Source organism: Megalops cyprinoides, chromosome 24 (assembly GCF_013368585.1).
Source record: "Megalops cyprinoides isolate fMegCyp1 chromosome 24, fMegCyp1.pri, whole genome shotgun sequence".
NCBI lineage: Eukaryota > Metazoa > Chordata > Actinopteri > Elopiformes > Megalopidae > Megalops > Megalops cyprinoides.
In genome coordinates, this window is record NC_050606.1 from 1065972 (window position 1) to 1081949 (window position 15978).

A 15978-nucleotide genomic window follows, 5' to 3' on the forward strand; every position below is an offset into this window, starting at 1 on the left:
GGTCTGTAGTACACATTCAGATCATCTCTCCTGTATGTCACACACGCACACTGATCATGTAAATGCATAAGTGTTATATAAATGACAGCGCAGACACAGGGAAGCAGGTGATACAGTGTTACAGGAGTGTTACAGGAATTACAGCGCTATTCTTTTCATTGTTCTTTTTAATGATGAGCAAATTAAAGTGAACTTTGATACGCTTTTTGTGCCTCTGTCTTGTCCCCAGGTGAAAGCCCATGGACGCCTGTAACTGTGTCGCGGTGTGTAGCTGTGTGTCGCGGTGTGTAGCTGTGTGTCGCGGTGTGTAACTGTGTGTCGCGCTGTGAGCTGCGTGTCGCGGTGTGTAACGGTGTCGGGTGTGTAGCTGTGTGTCGCGGTGTGTAGCTGTGTGTCGCGGTGTGTCACTGCGTCGCGGTGTGTAACAATGTGTCGGGTGTGTAGCTGTGTGTCGCGGTGTGTCACTGTGTCGCGGTGTGTAGCTGTGTGTCGCGGTGTGTCCTGCAGGGGCCGCCCCCCTCACCTGCTGTCGCATTCCTCAGCTTCTCTATCTGAGCCTCCAGGGCGGCGATCTGCTGAGCTGGGAGGGGCAGAGGGAGAGAGCTGTGACTGCCGGCAGAGATACGCTGAGCAGAGCCAGCACAGCGGGGAGGGAGACGCGGCCATCGCCCTTCTGAGGGGAGCGCCCCCCTCCCACAGAGACGCTCCACTCACTCAGGTTGGCTCTGTCCTGTCGGCACTCCTCCAGCTCCTCCTGGATCTGCTTCATTTGTGTACACAGCAGCCCGCTGTCCGTCTGTGCTGTACAGACAACTTCCGCCGATTTCTTGCAAAAGAAAATGAAATAATGATATTTCGCATGAGGGTGATTGTGGGTTCTACAGCGCTCCACTGCAACCCCCTCCACCGACCCAACCGACCCCCCCCCCCCCCCCACCAGCTGCTGCGGCGACTCGGCGGGTCTTACCTGCCCATCCTGTGGCTCTCGCTTTTCTCGGAGAGAAGCTGAGGAAAAAAATCAAATCAGGAGTTCAATGCTGTTAGGAACCACTGAAAACAACCGAGAAAGCAAACGGATTTTTTACAGTGAGCATTTCACAGCGAACTCAAACACAGGAGACTGTGGCAGCCGGCAGCCTCTTACCGTGCGCACAGAGCGCGCTCTGAAACGCGCTGCACAGCAGGAAAACCAGGAGAGGCTGGGAGATTCTGCCCATCGCAGCTGCACACCTGACACCGACACAACTCCATCCTGCCCTCCGAGCAGCTTAAAAAGACCTCTCCTCTTAACCATTAACTCACGATCCAAGTCGTGTAGTTAATGATCATTGATGGTTATCAATTTGTTCGGGGGCAAAACCTGGTGACCTAACAGGGCTGGAGTAGGGCTGGAATCACAGCTATTCTATGCTATCACGAGATTCTGGACTCTTGCATTCTGCCATATGTCCTTGTGTAGGTGGTTCTGGCTGGCAACGGGGGTGCTGTCTGTTCTACTGCCCTAGCCATGGATGGTTTGTTTTGGCCCATGCCCCGGCAAGAATATTCATAAACAGCCAAATAAAAACACTTACAACTCCAAAAATGGCAGAAACAGAGCATTCAGTTTCAAGTACAGGGAGCTGAATATCCTCTCAATAAATAGAATATCTGTAATAATTATACAAAGATTGAGAGAGCAATTTGCAGGCGGCTAGTGAAACGTGAGTATGCTACACACCTATACGGAGTGAAGATGAAAGGTGAGATGCAGACAGATCGACCAGCACAGTCAGACAGAATTCAAACAGACAGACAGCGGGAGTTAGGAAAATACTACGAGGGGGAGTAATTTACCCTCCATCCACACTAGTGCCACGTGGAATGATCGATTTCTGCCCCAAACGGGGCTGTACTACAGCTTCTTCCCTGAATCCACATAACCCAAACTGTGGGGATAATGACCAGGTTCATCAATGTGAGAGAGTGAAACATTTACAGACTGTGAACTCGCCCAGCTCTCTCAGGACAGGGTAAGTTAAAACACACAAAATTAATCAATGTTTGAAAGGATGATTTTTAAAACGTAAAAATGGGTAACGAAATGTAATTAAAATAAATATGAAATACAGGTACCTCTGTGATGTCGTGTATAATATCCCTGCAATCCGCACAATACCAGATAACACACAACATAGTCACAAAGTTGAATAAACACGGTGGTCTGGCTGGTGCCCATGTTAACTGGTGTTAATGCAACGTTTGGCAGTTTTGTCTGATAAAATTGCAGAAATGTTTCTGCACGGTGCTGTAAAAACTTGGTATGAATGTGCTGTATGATTTTTAAATAAATCCTGATTTTCACATCTTTTGTTAATCCAATACCATGTTTGTACACAATATATTCCGTACAGTTAGAATGTTACACTTTTACCGGTTGAGACATTCTCTGTACTTTTGTCTCTGTTAGATTTCCGGCTGGTCTGCAGAGGGAGTGCTGATCATTCATCACACCTTTCACAGGTGAAACGCATGGCCAGCGATCAAACACGATCAGAGTGTCCAGTCAGAGACACTGAGACCGGGGGAGGTGTAGATACGAGACCTGGCCTCTGTAGTGTAAGAGGAGACCAGACCCCCACATTATCCAAACACACCCACCTTCTGGGGACGCAGGCTCTTATTTACCCTCTCACTCCTGCCTGTTCCACAGGATCCAGAATCTCCTCTATGGACACAAAGTAACCCCGCCCACCATGCTGATGGACACTCTGGCCACACCCCCAGGAAAGAGAAGGTTAAACAGCAGAACACCCCACAGTAGACACTGCCCTGCGTGTGTGCAGTGAGCATGCCTTCAGAGAAAATTACAAGCCACCTTTCAGTGTGAGAATCACACCTGAAACAGCTTGGAACTCATGAGGGAATATTGCATTAATAACCTCAGAACGTACCCTTTACCTCATTCATTCTGTCTGATTTCACAGGAGCTATCACTGAGTGGGTTCGAAGTTGGTCGTCTAATAGAAAGCAGACTGTAACTGTGGGAGGATTGTATCAGAGCAGGGTCCTGTACGAAGTGGAGTCCCGCAGGGATCGGTGTTGGGGGCTTTGCTATTTCTTATATACATAAATGATCTTGATGCAGAGGTTAGTAGTAAAATAGTAAAATTTGCAGATGACACAAAACTAGGGGGTCTAGCCAACAGTATAGAATCAACCAAGGTAATACAGGAAGACCTAAACAGCATCCAAAAGTGGGCAGATACCTGGCAGATGACATGCAATTTAGATAAATGTAAAGTCTTGCATGTGGGAAATAAGAACCCTAGGCAAGACTACTTCATGGGTGGAAAAAAACTAGAATGTGCTCAATTTGAAAAGGGAGAAAAAACTTGGGAGTAATAGTTGACCCAAGCTTAACAGGATCTAGGCAGTGTGCTGTAGCAGTAAAAAAGGCCAACAGGATGCTGGGATATATAGCCAAAAGTATTGAGTATAAATCTAAAGAGGTTATATTGAAATTATACAATGCCTTAGTCAGACCGCACCTGGAATGCTGTGTGCAGTTCTGGGCACCGCACTATAAAAAAGATATCGAAGCTCTAGAAAAGGTTCAAAGAAGGGCAACTAAATTAGTTCCTGGCATGAAATATAAAAGCTACAAGGAAAGACTCAAGTTACTTAAGCTATTTAGACTAAGCAAGAGGAGGCTGAGGGGTGATTTATTTGAGATATTTAAATTTATAAAAGGAATCAATAAGGTTAACTATAATAGATTCTTTAGGGTGAGTTCAGTCTGTAAAACAAAAGGACATAAATGGAAACTAGTTAAGAGTAAGTTCCACACTGATATAAGGAAATATTATTTTACACAAAGAGTTATCAATACATGGAATAGGTTGCCAGGTCATGTAGTTGAGGCAGAGACCCTTGCTGTGTTCTAGACTTGATGCAGTTTTGGATACTCTTTAATTAAGAAATGGCAAGCTTAGTTGGGCCGAATGGCCTGTTCTCGTCATCATATGTTCTTATGTTATTATGTGATTGAGTCTCAAATGGCAGTTCCCTGAGGATGGATGCATTTCAACTGTTAAAGCCAATGAATAAAACTGAAATCTTTCTCTTTAAAAGCACGTCCACAAACAAAACTGTGCTTGTTTGTAGGAAATTCACTTCATATTTAAAGCTCAAAGGTAAGCAATACATAGTTTGAGGGAGAGTGGGAGATAATTATACTGCTCTTCATGGTTGAAAAACTCCACTCTCTGCTCAGCCTGCTCTCCACAGCCTGGCTTCAGACCAAAACCACACCTCCTGCAGCTCTGAACCAGGAAGTCTCTCCCTCTCTCTCACTCACAAACTTACGCAGTTCTACAGAAATGAAACTGAACTCTGTCTCTCTCTCTCTCGGACTGTGTGCGCAGTAAAATGGCAGCAGCAGGAGATCTACTGGATCGGGAGCAGTTCAGCTGTCCAATCTGTCTGGATCTACTGAAGGATCCGGTGACAATTCCCTGCGGACACAGTTACTGTATGGACTGTATTAAGGGCTGCTGGGATCAGGATGATCAAACTGGTGTCTACAGCTGTCCCCAGTGCAGACAGACCTTCGACCCAAGGCCTATTCTGGGCAGAAACACCATGCTGGCTGAAGTGGTGGAGAAGCTGAAGACGACAGGACTCCAAGCTGCTCCTCCTGCTCACTGTTACGCTGGACCTGGAGACGTGGCGTGTGATGTCTGCACTGGGAGAAAGCGCAAAGCTGTCAAGTCCTGTCTGATGTGCTTGGTGTCTTACTGTGAAACTCACCTTCAGCCTCATTATAAATCTCCTGCGTTTAAGATGCACAAGCTGGTAAAAGCCACAGAGAAACTACAGGAGAACATGTGCTCTAATCACAACAGACTGCTGGAGGTTTACTGCCGCAATGATCAGCAGTGTGTCTGTCTGCTGTGTGTGATGGATGAACACAGAGGCCATGATACAGTCTCAGCTGCAGCAGAAAGGACTGAGAAACAGGTAAGAGCTGGAACTCTCTACATTAACCTTCTGAGAGAGGCTGTACTGTGAAGGGGACTCCAGTCTGAACTGTCTGAACTGTTAAAGATTACTGTTGAATCATCTGACAACAAGATCAATGCTGAATTCACAATTATCTATTAAAAACATTTATATTCACAATCATATTTTTCAGTTCACTTCATCCAGTGGAAACAAGTTAAACATTTCCATTCAGAATGAATGTGCATTTGGATTTGAAAAAAGGTGTGTTTGTAAGTGGATAGTATCCTAACTGAAGCATAACAATGTGGTTCCCAGAAGGAGCTGGGGGCGACACAGAGGAAAACCCAGCAGAGAATCCAGGAGAGAGAGAAGGAGCTGCAGGATCTGAGACAGGCTGTGGAGTCACTCACGGTGGGTACTGACCAGAGGAGAAGACAACAGCTGGCTGCTGGAAGAGCCATTTCAGGGCTCAGTCAGGGCTCTCCTCCAGTCATCCAGTGAGGGACACTTCTAGCCCTGTGGGGCTCAATCCCACTGATCCACACTGTGGGAAACAGGCTGTCTGGGTCCCAGTAAGAGCTGAGTGAAAGGCCTCGTTAAAATGTAAAGCCCTCCTCTCTCTGTGTCTCTTAACAGCGCTCTGCACAGGCAGCAGTGGAGGACAGTGAGAGGATCTTTACTGAGCTGATCCGCTCCATTGAGAGAAGGCGCTCTGAGGTGACAGAGCTGATCAGAGATCAGGAGAAGGCTGCAGTGAGTCAGGCTGAAGGAGTCATGGAGCGACTGGAGCAGGAGATTGCTGAGCTGAGGAGGAGATATGCTGAGCTGGAGCAGCTTTCACACACAGAGGATCACATCCATTTCCTCCAGGTAACATCACTGTCTCTCTGACAATCTGTGCTATAGTGGAACAATTCCTCAGGAAAAGCTTCTCAGGTGTTACTCCCCCCATAGGTACAGACTTAAAGAGGTGAATCTTATGCAGGAGTGATACAGTCAGTTTGAGAGTACAGTGTGGAGCACCTGTTAAAGACAATATTAATGTAAAAAGTGAAACTTCCTTTCCAGCTTTAGCAGCTGTATTGTCTGTATGTGCACTCTAAATGGAGCTGGACTTGGTGTTCGCAGAGTAAAATCTCAAACAAGATGCACTGCACAGCCTTCAGTCCTGTAGCAGCAGAGATTACAGTAACTCCTTTTCACTGTGATACAAAATTTCAGAGTTCACTCATTTCTTCGTCTCTCCCTGATTATTGATTGTTTTGAGAAAATATAATAAAGAACATTTGTTTATCAATAACATGACCACATCTCTCTCTCTCTCTGCAGAGCTATCAGTCTCTCTGTGTCCCTCCTGGATGTGGAGACTTACCCAGCATCACTGTCGGTCCGGACGTCTCTTTAGGGTTTGTGCAGAAATCTGTCTCTGAGCTGAAAGAGCGGCTGGAGGACGTCTGCAAGGAGGAGATACTGAAGATCTCAGAAACAGGTGACTGCGGTCAGAGAGAGATGCTCTTCACCCTCAGACGGTGGAGAGGGCAGAGCAGCAGTGGGATTGAAATGTTCATCTTCTCTCTGCCCTTCTCCCGTCTCTCCACAGTCAATCAGGTGGATCTACTACAGCCTCCAGAACCCAAGAGCAGAGCAGAGTTCTTACGCTGTGAGTCTGTTTACACTGAGTCTCTGTACTTTAACATAATGAATTCACTCACTGCAGTGACACACCCAGATATACAGATATAACACCTTTTATATGGAAATGGATGAGTAACAAACCTTGGGGCACAATATATTTTTATGGAATGCTAATATGATTCAACATGTTGAAATGTGAAATATATGTGAAATATATCACATTTTACACCTGTAGTGTAGAGATACGAAGCACTTTGTTGGGCAGTGCTCAGGCCTTGAAATGTGCAAACTGCAATCTGAAACAGAGGCAGCTGCACCTCCACTGAAAGGCAGAATCTTAAAATGGCTGAAGTCCCTCATGAATAAATACCAGAATACTCTCTGTAGGCTGGGTCTGATCTTTAGGCAGTCAGAGCTTCACCAGACCCTAACCCTGTTTCACTTAGAGGAGACTGAGGGGCTCTTTCCTCTGTCATTACTGTGGGCTCGGCGGGTTGGACAGAGTGAAAATCCCTGCCGTTTGAATCCTGCTGCATTCTGCTACAGACGGAGCTTAAGCTGCTCTGAGTTATTACGGCCTTCAGCTCTTAAACAATGTGCCCTTCGGAAGGAGTTCTGTCCCATAGAAGAGTTAGATCATTTGCACTGACAATGAATTAATAAAATCTCAAATATGCGTTTAATGCAAGGACCATTCATAAGAGCCACTGAATGAACATTAGAATCTGCCCTCTGCTGGTGTCTCTAGTAACTGCAGTTATTCTACTCCATCAGATTCCTGCCAGCTCACACTGGACCCAAGCACAGCACATACATTCCTCTGTCTGTCCGAGGGGAACAGAGCAGTGACATGTGGGACAGTGAAGCAGCCATATCCTGATCATCCAGAGAGATTTGAGGAGCGGTGGCAGGTGCTGTGCAGAGAAGGTCTGTCTGGACGCTGCTACTGGGAGGCTGAGTGGAGTGGGGTTAATGGTGCTTCTATAGCAGTCTCATATAAAGAGATCAGCAGGAAAGGAGAACGTATTGACTGTGGCTTTGGAAACAATAACAAGTCCTGGAGATTGGACTGCATTTCTTATACTTGCAATTTCTGGCACAACAACAATAGGACTGAAATCCCCGTCCCCCCATCCTGCAGAATAGGAGTGTACCTGGATCACAGGGCAGGAACTCTGTCCTTCTACAGCGTCTCTGACACAATGACCCTCCTCCACCGAGTCCACACCACATTCATCCAGCCCCTCTACCCTGGGTTTTGGCTTGGTTATGCACACTCAGAAGTTAAACTGTCAAAGTAAATATGATTTCAGTAAATATGATTTTAGATAAAATAAAAGCCATGAAACATACTGAATTCATTGGGCAATTTCTTATTTCCTTTAATCTGTATTTGATCATTTAAAGAGCATAAAACATGTTAACATTTTCATATTAAAGTGATTTCCATGTCAATTATCATTCAATAAACTTCAAAATGTGAGCAACATGGGTGAGTGTTCAAGTTTTACACAGCAGTGCTGAAGATTGAATTGTTGGAATGCTGGAGATATTTACACAGCAGAACTACAGAGTAAGGAATTGTGGGAGATATTTGTTAGCTAAACTCTGTTCTTCTCAGCCTGGCTTCAATCCAAAACCACACCTCCTGCAGGTACAGGTGGAACCAGGAAGTCCCTGTCACTCACACACACACAGAACATATCTATCATTCTCTCTCAGACTGTGTGTGCAGTAAAATGGCAGCAGCTAGTATCTCAGTGGATCAGGACCAGTTCAGCTGTTCAATCTGTCTGGATCTACTGAAGGATCCGGTGGCTATTCCCTGTGGACACAGTTACTGCATGGGCTGTATTAAGGGCTACTGGGATCAGAATAATCATACTGGTGTCTACAGCTGTCCCCAGTGCAGAGACACCTTCACCCCAAGGCCTGTTTTAAGAAGAAACACCATGCTGGCTGAAGTGGTGGAGAAACTGAAGAAGACTGGATTCAAAGCCGCTCCTCCTGCTCACTGTTACGCTGGACCTGGAGACGTGGCGTGTGATTTCTGCACTGGGAGAAAGCACAAAGCTGACAAGTCCTGTCTTGTTTGTTTGGCCTCTTACTGTGAAACTCATCTACAGCCTCACTACGAATGTCCTACATTCAAGAAACATAAACTGGTAAAAGCCACAGAAAATCTGCAGGAGAAGATCTGCTCTCATCATGACAAACTGCTGGAGGTTTACTGCCGTTCTGATCAGCAGTGTATCTGTCTGTTGTGTGTGATGGATGAACACAGAGGCCATGATACAGTCTCAGCTGCAGCAGAAAGGACTGAGAAACAGGTAAGACCAGAAATGCTCTGCTTTTTGCTTTTGGGACAGGATACACTGGAAAGAGAAGTGGAGACTCCAGTCTGTGATCTATTTGAGGTTACTGTCCAAATGTTTTTGATTTTACTATCTGTTTACCAAACGGATCAATGTTGACTTCATGCTGATCAAGTATGACCCAATTAATTTCAAAATCATATTTTTCACAGTAAATTCTGAAATGGGATGTGACATTCACATATTTCCTTTGCAAATTCATGTACTCATGCATTTGAATTGCACAGAATTTATGATCATCAGAGGCTAATATCTTAACAAAAATACATCAATATTATGAACAGAAGCAACTGGGATAGCGTCTTAACTGAAATATAACAATGTTTTCCACAGAAGCAGCTGAGGGAGACACAGAGGAAATTCCAGCAGAGAATCCAGGAGAGAGAGAAGGAGCTGCAGGATCTGAGACAGGCTGTAGAGTCACTCACGGTGGGTACTGACCAGAGGAGAAGACAACAGCTGGCTACTGGAAGAGCCATTTCAGGGCTCAGTCAGGGCTCTCCCCCAGTCATCCAGTGAAGGGGCTCAGTGTTGGGCCACTTTCCAGCCCTGTGGGGCTCAATCGCACTGAGACACACTGTGGGAAACAGGCTGTCTGGGGCCCCAGTAAGAGCTGAGTGAAAGGCCTCGTTAAAATGTACAGCCCTCCTCTCTCTGTGTCTCCTAACAGCGCTCTGCACAGGCAGCAGTGGAGGACAGTGAGAGGATCTTTACTGAGCTGATCCGCTCCATTGAGAGAAGGCGCTCTGAGGTGAAAGAGCTGATCAGAGATCAGGAGAAGGCTGCAGTGAGTAAGGCTGAAGGAGTCATTAAGCGACAGGAGCAGGAGATTGCTGAGCTGAGGAGGAGAGATGCTGAGCTGGAGCAGCTTTCACACACAGAGGATCACATCCATTTCCTCCAGGTAAGACCACCGTCTCTCAGACAATCTGCAGTGGAACACTTCACCGGGTACGTGGAATCAAAATAAAAAAAAAATCAACCTATATCACATGTACATAGTCTAGTGAAAATGCATTCTTATCACTAAAGTGTCCTTAAAACCTGTTTCTCTGTCTTTGTAGAGCTGTCAGTCTCTCTGTGTCCCTCCAGTAAGAGAAACCTTACCTAGCATCACTCTCGATCCGGACGTCTCTTTTGGGGTTGTGAAGAAATCTGTCTCTGAACTGAAAGAGCAGCTGGAGGATGTCTGCAAGGAGAAATTATCAAAGATCTCTGGAACAGGTAGGTGGGACATATAAGTCATTATATGCAGATTGGTGACATATCTTAATATTTTACAACTTGTATGCAGGTAGTCATGATCTCTAGAACAGGCTTTCATGCAGATGCTAATAAGATGGAAGAAATCATATGAAACAAATTTAATTCAGGTTAATAGTGAGGCAGTCTGTAGTCTTTCTGTCCCTCCCACAGGGGACAGAGCTGAATGTTTTTCTCTCTGTCGTGTCTTCGCAGTGAAGGGAGTCTGTCATGTCCTGCCCCCTGAGCCCCGGACCAGAGCGGAGTTCTTGCAGTGTGAGTCTGTTTCCTCTTTAACCCTCTGGCCCTTTCTGCACAGTCAACAGCCCGCTAAAGTGACGCAGCCAGACACAGAAAGACACGCATACACACATACAAAAACAACCTCGGCTGGTGGCATGATCCTCATCGGACTCCAAGACAAATATAAGAACACCTACATCAAATGCAGCCTTAGTGCTTTGATTATATTGAAATTCATTTCAAATGAGGAAGAGTTACTGAAGAATTAACTGCTTGTAGTGATAAAAAAAACATGGGGAAGAATTATTCCTACCCTAATGCTGCATAAAAACTCAATGTATGAGTCAACAAATCAACTTATAAGAATCTGTTTGGGCTTATTTATAAAATGGAATATGGTACTCAATACAGTCTATAGCCGCATAAAAAAAAGAAAGAAATTTTTATACAGTGCATCTCTTATTTACCACGAATCACCAAACAACCGAGTCTGTCACATATTTTGAGGGAAGCATTCTGCTGTTAAACAGAAAGTTCTCGGATGGTGGTGAACATGACTGGAATACAAAATAAGCTCACTATAGATTAAAAATGCTGCCTTCTTCAGTGTCAGTCCCAAGACCAAAGAAAAATGCAGGTGAGACACTGGGCACTTCTACACAGTGTAAGATTGTATGAACAGCTGAGCACATGTGAGTCAATGGAAATAAACGCCGGTGTGTGGAGGCACCACAGTGCCGGTTAACATGTGGTCTGAATCGTCATTGTTAAAGGAGTTCTGGCTCATAGCAGAATGAAAGTAACAAATAAATAAAACGTTCAGCGGGAATTTTGTGTAATGTCACTTCAGAGAGGAAAATGATACTCTGCCCTCTGCTGGTGTCTCTAGTAACTGCAGTTATTCTCCACTGTTAGATTCCTGCCAGCTCACACTGGACCCAAGCACAGCACATAGATGCCTCCGTCTGTCCGAGGGGAACAGAGCAGTGACACAGGGGGCAGTGGAACAGCCATATCCTGATCATCCAGACAGATTTGAGGAGCGGTGGCAGGTGCTGTGCAGAGAGGGTCTGTCTGGTCGCTGTTACTGGGAGGCTGAGTGGAGTGGGGATAAGGGGGTTTGTGCTGCAGTCTCATATAAAGAGATCAAAAGAAAAGGAGGAAGTGATGACTGCAAGCTTGGATACAATGACAAGTCGTGGAGTTTACGCTGCTCTGCTTCACAGTACTCTCTCTGGCATAAAAGTAAGGGCACTGAAACCCCTGGTCCCCTCTCATCCAGAATAGGAGTGTACCTGGATCACAGGGCAGGAACTCTGTCCTTCTACAGCGTCTCTGACACAATGACCCTCCTCCACAGAGTCCACACCACATTCACTCAGCCCCTCTATCCTGGGTTTTGGTTATATTCTACAGGGTCAAAAGTTAAACTGTGCCACAGTAAATAGGAGACAGTGTTAAAATAAATGTTAAAATAAATAAATGTGTTATTCCACATGCTGTAACAGCAGGACATATCAGACATGAGGAAGTGACTCTCAGAGAGAGGATGCCCGCGCAACAGCGGTGTGTGTAACGTTCCAGCCACAACCTCCATGCTCAACCATGTGGATATTCTCATATGCAGATACTGCCAAAATATTATTGCTTTGAATATATTTTTAAAAATTATTATTGAACAAAATATTATTGTCATTTTTAATTACAGTTAAACGCATTTGATCATGTAAATATACACAGTAAAATGTTAATTCTAGTTCATGTAATGAATGTCCATATGTCACCTATAATTCAATAAAACCCAAAAGAAACATTTTTGTTGTTCATTTTGTGTGTGATGTCCATTGTTGAGCTTGATACTGACACAGCAGTACTACAGAGTGAGGGATTTTGGGAAATAATCCTCTCTCTGCTTAGCCTGCTCTCCACAGTCTGGCCTCAGTTCAAAACCACACCCCTGCAGCTCTGAACCAGGAAGTCTCTCTCTCTCACACATACACACACGCACTGTTCAGGAGAATTGAAGCTTCTGCCTCTCTTTCCTGTAAGTTACCTTACAAACCGTTTACATAAACAATAGTCAACCAAGAATGCTAATAACTGAACAAAACCTTAAATAACTGAGCTGTCTGACTGGTTAGAAGCCATGGGTCTGGGATAAAGGAAGTCTATGCATATCTAGGTAATACACATACAGATTAACAATAGACCCATGTAGTTTACTCAGAATTTTACAATTCCAGCTATACAAAAGCACAAGCAAGAGGAAATCTATACACTGAGGCTGAGCACACACACACACACACACACACACACACACGACAATTTAGTTCTTTTAGTGCTGATTTTGGTGCTGCTGTTTTGATGTTTGCTCTCAGTGTTTCTGTGTGCAGATGGGAGGCTTTCTTTCTTTTATTTGTGACTATGTGACCTGTTTGCCATTTGGTTATAAGAATGTGACCTGTCTGTCTTTAGTCAGAAATGGACGTGGACAAAGAGTTTGAAGACTGGAAGACAAAATATGGTAACACTGGAGCAGCAGCTCATGTGTGAATCATTCGTTATTGCGTAAAGTGAAATACAGTAACACAGAGGAGGATTATGATTCGGATGATGAACCAACCTAAAACTGGGTCATCAGTTCAGGACAAGCACAGGACAACATTTCTGTACCCCTTAAATGCATGCAGATATCATACACAGTGGAATATCAATAGGTGATATTTCTGTGTTTATGGTGAATCGAGCTGTGGTTGTGAAGCTAACCATTTATTGCTGCCAATAACACTTTTCACTCTTTGGAAAAAATGCTGATTTACTATTACTACTACTACTGCTACTACTGCTACTGCTACTGCTACTACTGCTACTTGTGCGTGTCTGCTGAAGATCTTCACAGCTGAGTTTATCTTCGCTGGGCGTGTCTCCACCAGCAGTGACTCTTCTAACCGTGAGCAACAGATGTTGTTACAGTGACTTGAAAAACCTGCAGTGGCAGAAACGAGCCACCATGTGGCAGCAGAGTCACAACAAGACTCACTTAACACACTTTCTAACTGGCGTCAAAGCCAGAGAACAGCCACAATAAAATCACGGCTTTGATCATTTTTCTGTCTGTCTTTGCCCTGTTAGAAAAATCGTATGCAACACCTGAAGAAGAGGCAGAAAGGAAGAAAATATGGCTGGCCACCCGGGCCATGGTGATAGAACACAACAAGAAATATGACCAGGGATTGGAGACTTGGTCAATGGGACTGAACCACTTCGCTGACTTGGTGAGACTCAGTCGTCACTGTGTTACACACAGCCCTCCATCCTGTCTGCAAGTAAAACCTGGCTTTTTAGGTTCCCCTGAATCTGAAACATCAGGAAACATTCTCATAAACCAGTGGTATTTATGAAATAATAAAAATGCAAGTAGAGTATTTCCATGAACTGAAAAGCTGGATGGAATGCATATGTTTGAAGGAGCTCTAACTCACTGTTATTTGAGACATAAACTACTGACCAGTGGTCTGAGTTTGAACTGGTGATTTAACTGTCTGTATGTAGTTGGTTCAAGAAGCAAACATATAGTCTGATCATACGTGTACACAGTAGAAATAATGAAAGTAGCACATCTAACTCACCAGTAAATGATTTAATTCTGAAGCATTTTGAAGCCTCAGACCCTTCCACAGGATTCAAAATGTTCTTTTCTCTGAGGGAGCAGAGATGTGGAGTGATCATTTTTAAAATGTGGCTGTAGATTATCATCTCTCAGGGTGTAGTACACCTCTGCCCTGGATCTGATTTGCAGCAGCATCTAATTTCTGTAACCATGATGTTACATCTTATTAATTCTGCTGATTCATGCAAACACATAGAGTTACTATCATCTGTGATAACTCTTCTATCAGACAAAATTTTTCATGCAGGCTCACACACACACACACAAAATCAATGAGTGAGTTCATGAGTGGTTACAGAAGCATGTTGGTGAGAGTCCGTGAGTGTGTGAGAGTGTTTGAGCTGAACGGGTTGAGCATGAAATTAAAATATACTGAATCCCTGCTGCCTCTTCCCACAGCGTCCTGAAGAAATGCCATGTGGGCTCAGGCCCTGAGGTCTCTGCAGAGGGCCAGCACTGCACGCCTAAACCCACACAGGGGCTGCTGGCCTCCGCATTTGGAGGAAAACCTGCTCTTGTGTCTTCAGCACTTGTGCAGGTTCTTTCTGGCTGATTATTGGTGTGTCACTAAATTTGTGTTCATCACATCAATAAAAAAAACGTTTTGAAGCAAATGAGTCGTGTTGTTGTGGAGATGCTGTTCAGTAAATGCCAACAGCCTATCAGCACATGGCGTAAGGCTGCAGCCGGTGTACAGGTTACACACAGAGACAAAACATCAGCAGCGTCTTCATCATGGGTGAAGTTTCAGAGCTGTCTGCGAAGGTCAGGGTTGTTGACCTCTGCAGGGCAGGTGATAGCTGTAAGAATATTCATATAAAGGAGCGTCTCCCATGGCATTCCCTAATCAAAAAATCCTATAGGAAAATCCTGCCGGGATTTGGAAGCAACCCTGTTGGACCCCTAAGGATTTTGATTTAATTAAATTATTATTAATCGAAAATGTGAAAAATGCTAAAAATAAAGAAAGAAAAGTCTGTCCAAACTTTTGACTGGGACTGTATATAAACAGAAATTTGTAAACTACAGGTTGTATACACAGAGAGGACGACAAACTGAAAATAAAAAGGAAAACAGAATGACGAAGAAGTAAATGTTGCCCGAATATTTTATGTTTAATCCAATACAAATAGAACAGGAATGGGGTAGATTTTTATACGTTCCTTGTATAGGTCTACTGAAGAAAATGGAGAGTCAGTCAAAGGGCGAACACTAACGAATTCCCTGAGATGACATTCAACGTCAGGCAGCCGTTTAATCGCAATGGCTTCCACCGCAAGGCGTCCGCGCGCGGCGCTTTCGGGCGGGAAAGCCGTCGCCGCGTCGCCCGGCGGAGCGCAGCTGGCGGACAGGTCTGCACCCGAACTTCCTTTGGATAAATATTCAAAACGCAGCGCCTCGTACCAGCGTTTTACAGCATATTTACCTAAAAGAGCAACATTTTGTTACAGTAACGTTTACTAACTAATTGAGTCGGCGTCACATTAGCTTTCGTTAATAAGCTAGCTGATTCACACCGACTGTAGTTAGATATTTTCCCGTCTTTTTTCTGTTTTAAACGCTTCCAAATGTGCATCATTTGACAGAATACATATCTGTAAATGTAACTAGTAATTCAGGCGCTAAATTTTATTCCTGCAGGTGACCAAATCATTTATGCTAACTGTGACATCGCGCTACGTACTGAGGTAACGTTAAACTGTTTCTCTTCTTGCGGTCTTACCTAACATCAGCTAATAACGTAACGTTTGTAGTTTAAACTCACGTAAAAGCCTCGGTAAATAAACTGAAGATTTATAATCTATGTAAGTTGCCTTGGATAAAATG

At 44.4% G+C, this 15978-nt stretch overlaps 2 protein-coding genes and 1 long non-coding RNA gene across 5 annotated transcripts; all 3 read left to right on the top strand.

The window, feature by feature from the left end:
• Window positions 1-1922: 1922 nt before the first annotated feature.
• Window positions 1923-2789, top strand: LOC118771103. Its single transcript, XR_005004597.1, has 3 exons — window positions 1923-2012; window positions 2450-2502; window positions 2693-2789. It is a non-coding gene; the product is annotated as an uncharacterized LOC118771103 (long non-coding RNA).
• Window positions 2790-4386: 1597 nt separating this feature from the next.
• On the top strand, window positions 4387-7922 carry LOC118771098 (tripartite motif-containing protein 16-like). Its single transcript, XM_036518978.1, has 6 exons — window positions 4387-5001; window positions 5302-5397; window positions 5623-5856; window positions 6316-6475; window positions 6587-6646; window positions 7396-7922. Exons 1-6 carry the CDS (start codon window positions 4411-4413, stop codon window positions 7920-7922), a joined length of 1668 nt encoding a protein of 555 aa, XP_036374871.1. The 5' UTR covers window positions 4387-4410.
• Window positions 7923-8325: 403 nt separating this feature from the next.
• On the top strand, window positions 8326-12111 carry LOC118771041 (tripartite motif-containing protein 16-like). Of its 3 annotated transcripts, none has more exons than XM_036518890.1 (6): window positions 8326-8951; window positions 9330-9425; window positions 9667-9947; window positions 10108-10220; window positions 10455-10514; window positions 11397-12111. In XM_036518890.1, exons 1-6 carry the CDS (start codon window positions 8361-8363, stop codon window positions 11927-11929), a joined length of 1674 nt encoding a protein of 557 aa, XP_036374783.1. In that variant the 5' UTR covers window positions 8326-8360; the 3' UTR covers window positions 11930-12111. The 3 variants fall into 3 exon arrangements, with proteins under 3 accessions (XP_036374783.1, XP_036374784.1, XP_036374782.1); XM_036518891.1 differs by having other exon boundaries at window positions 10464-10514; XM_036518889.1 differs by having other exon boundaries at window positions 9667-9900; window positions 10061-10220.
• The last annotated feature ends 3867 nt before the right edge of the window (window positions 12112-15978 follow it).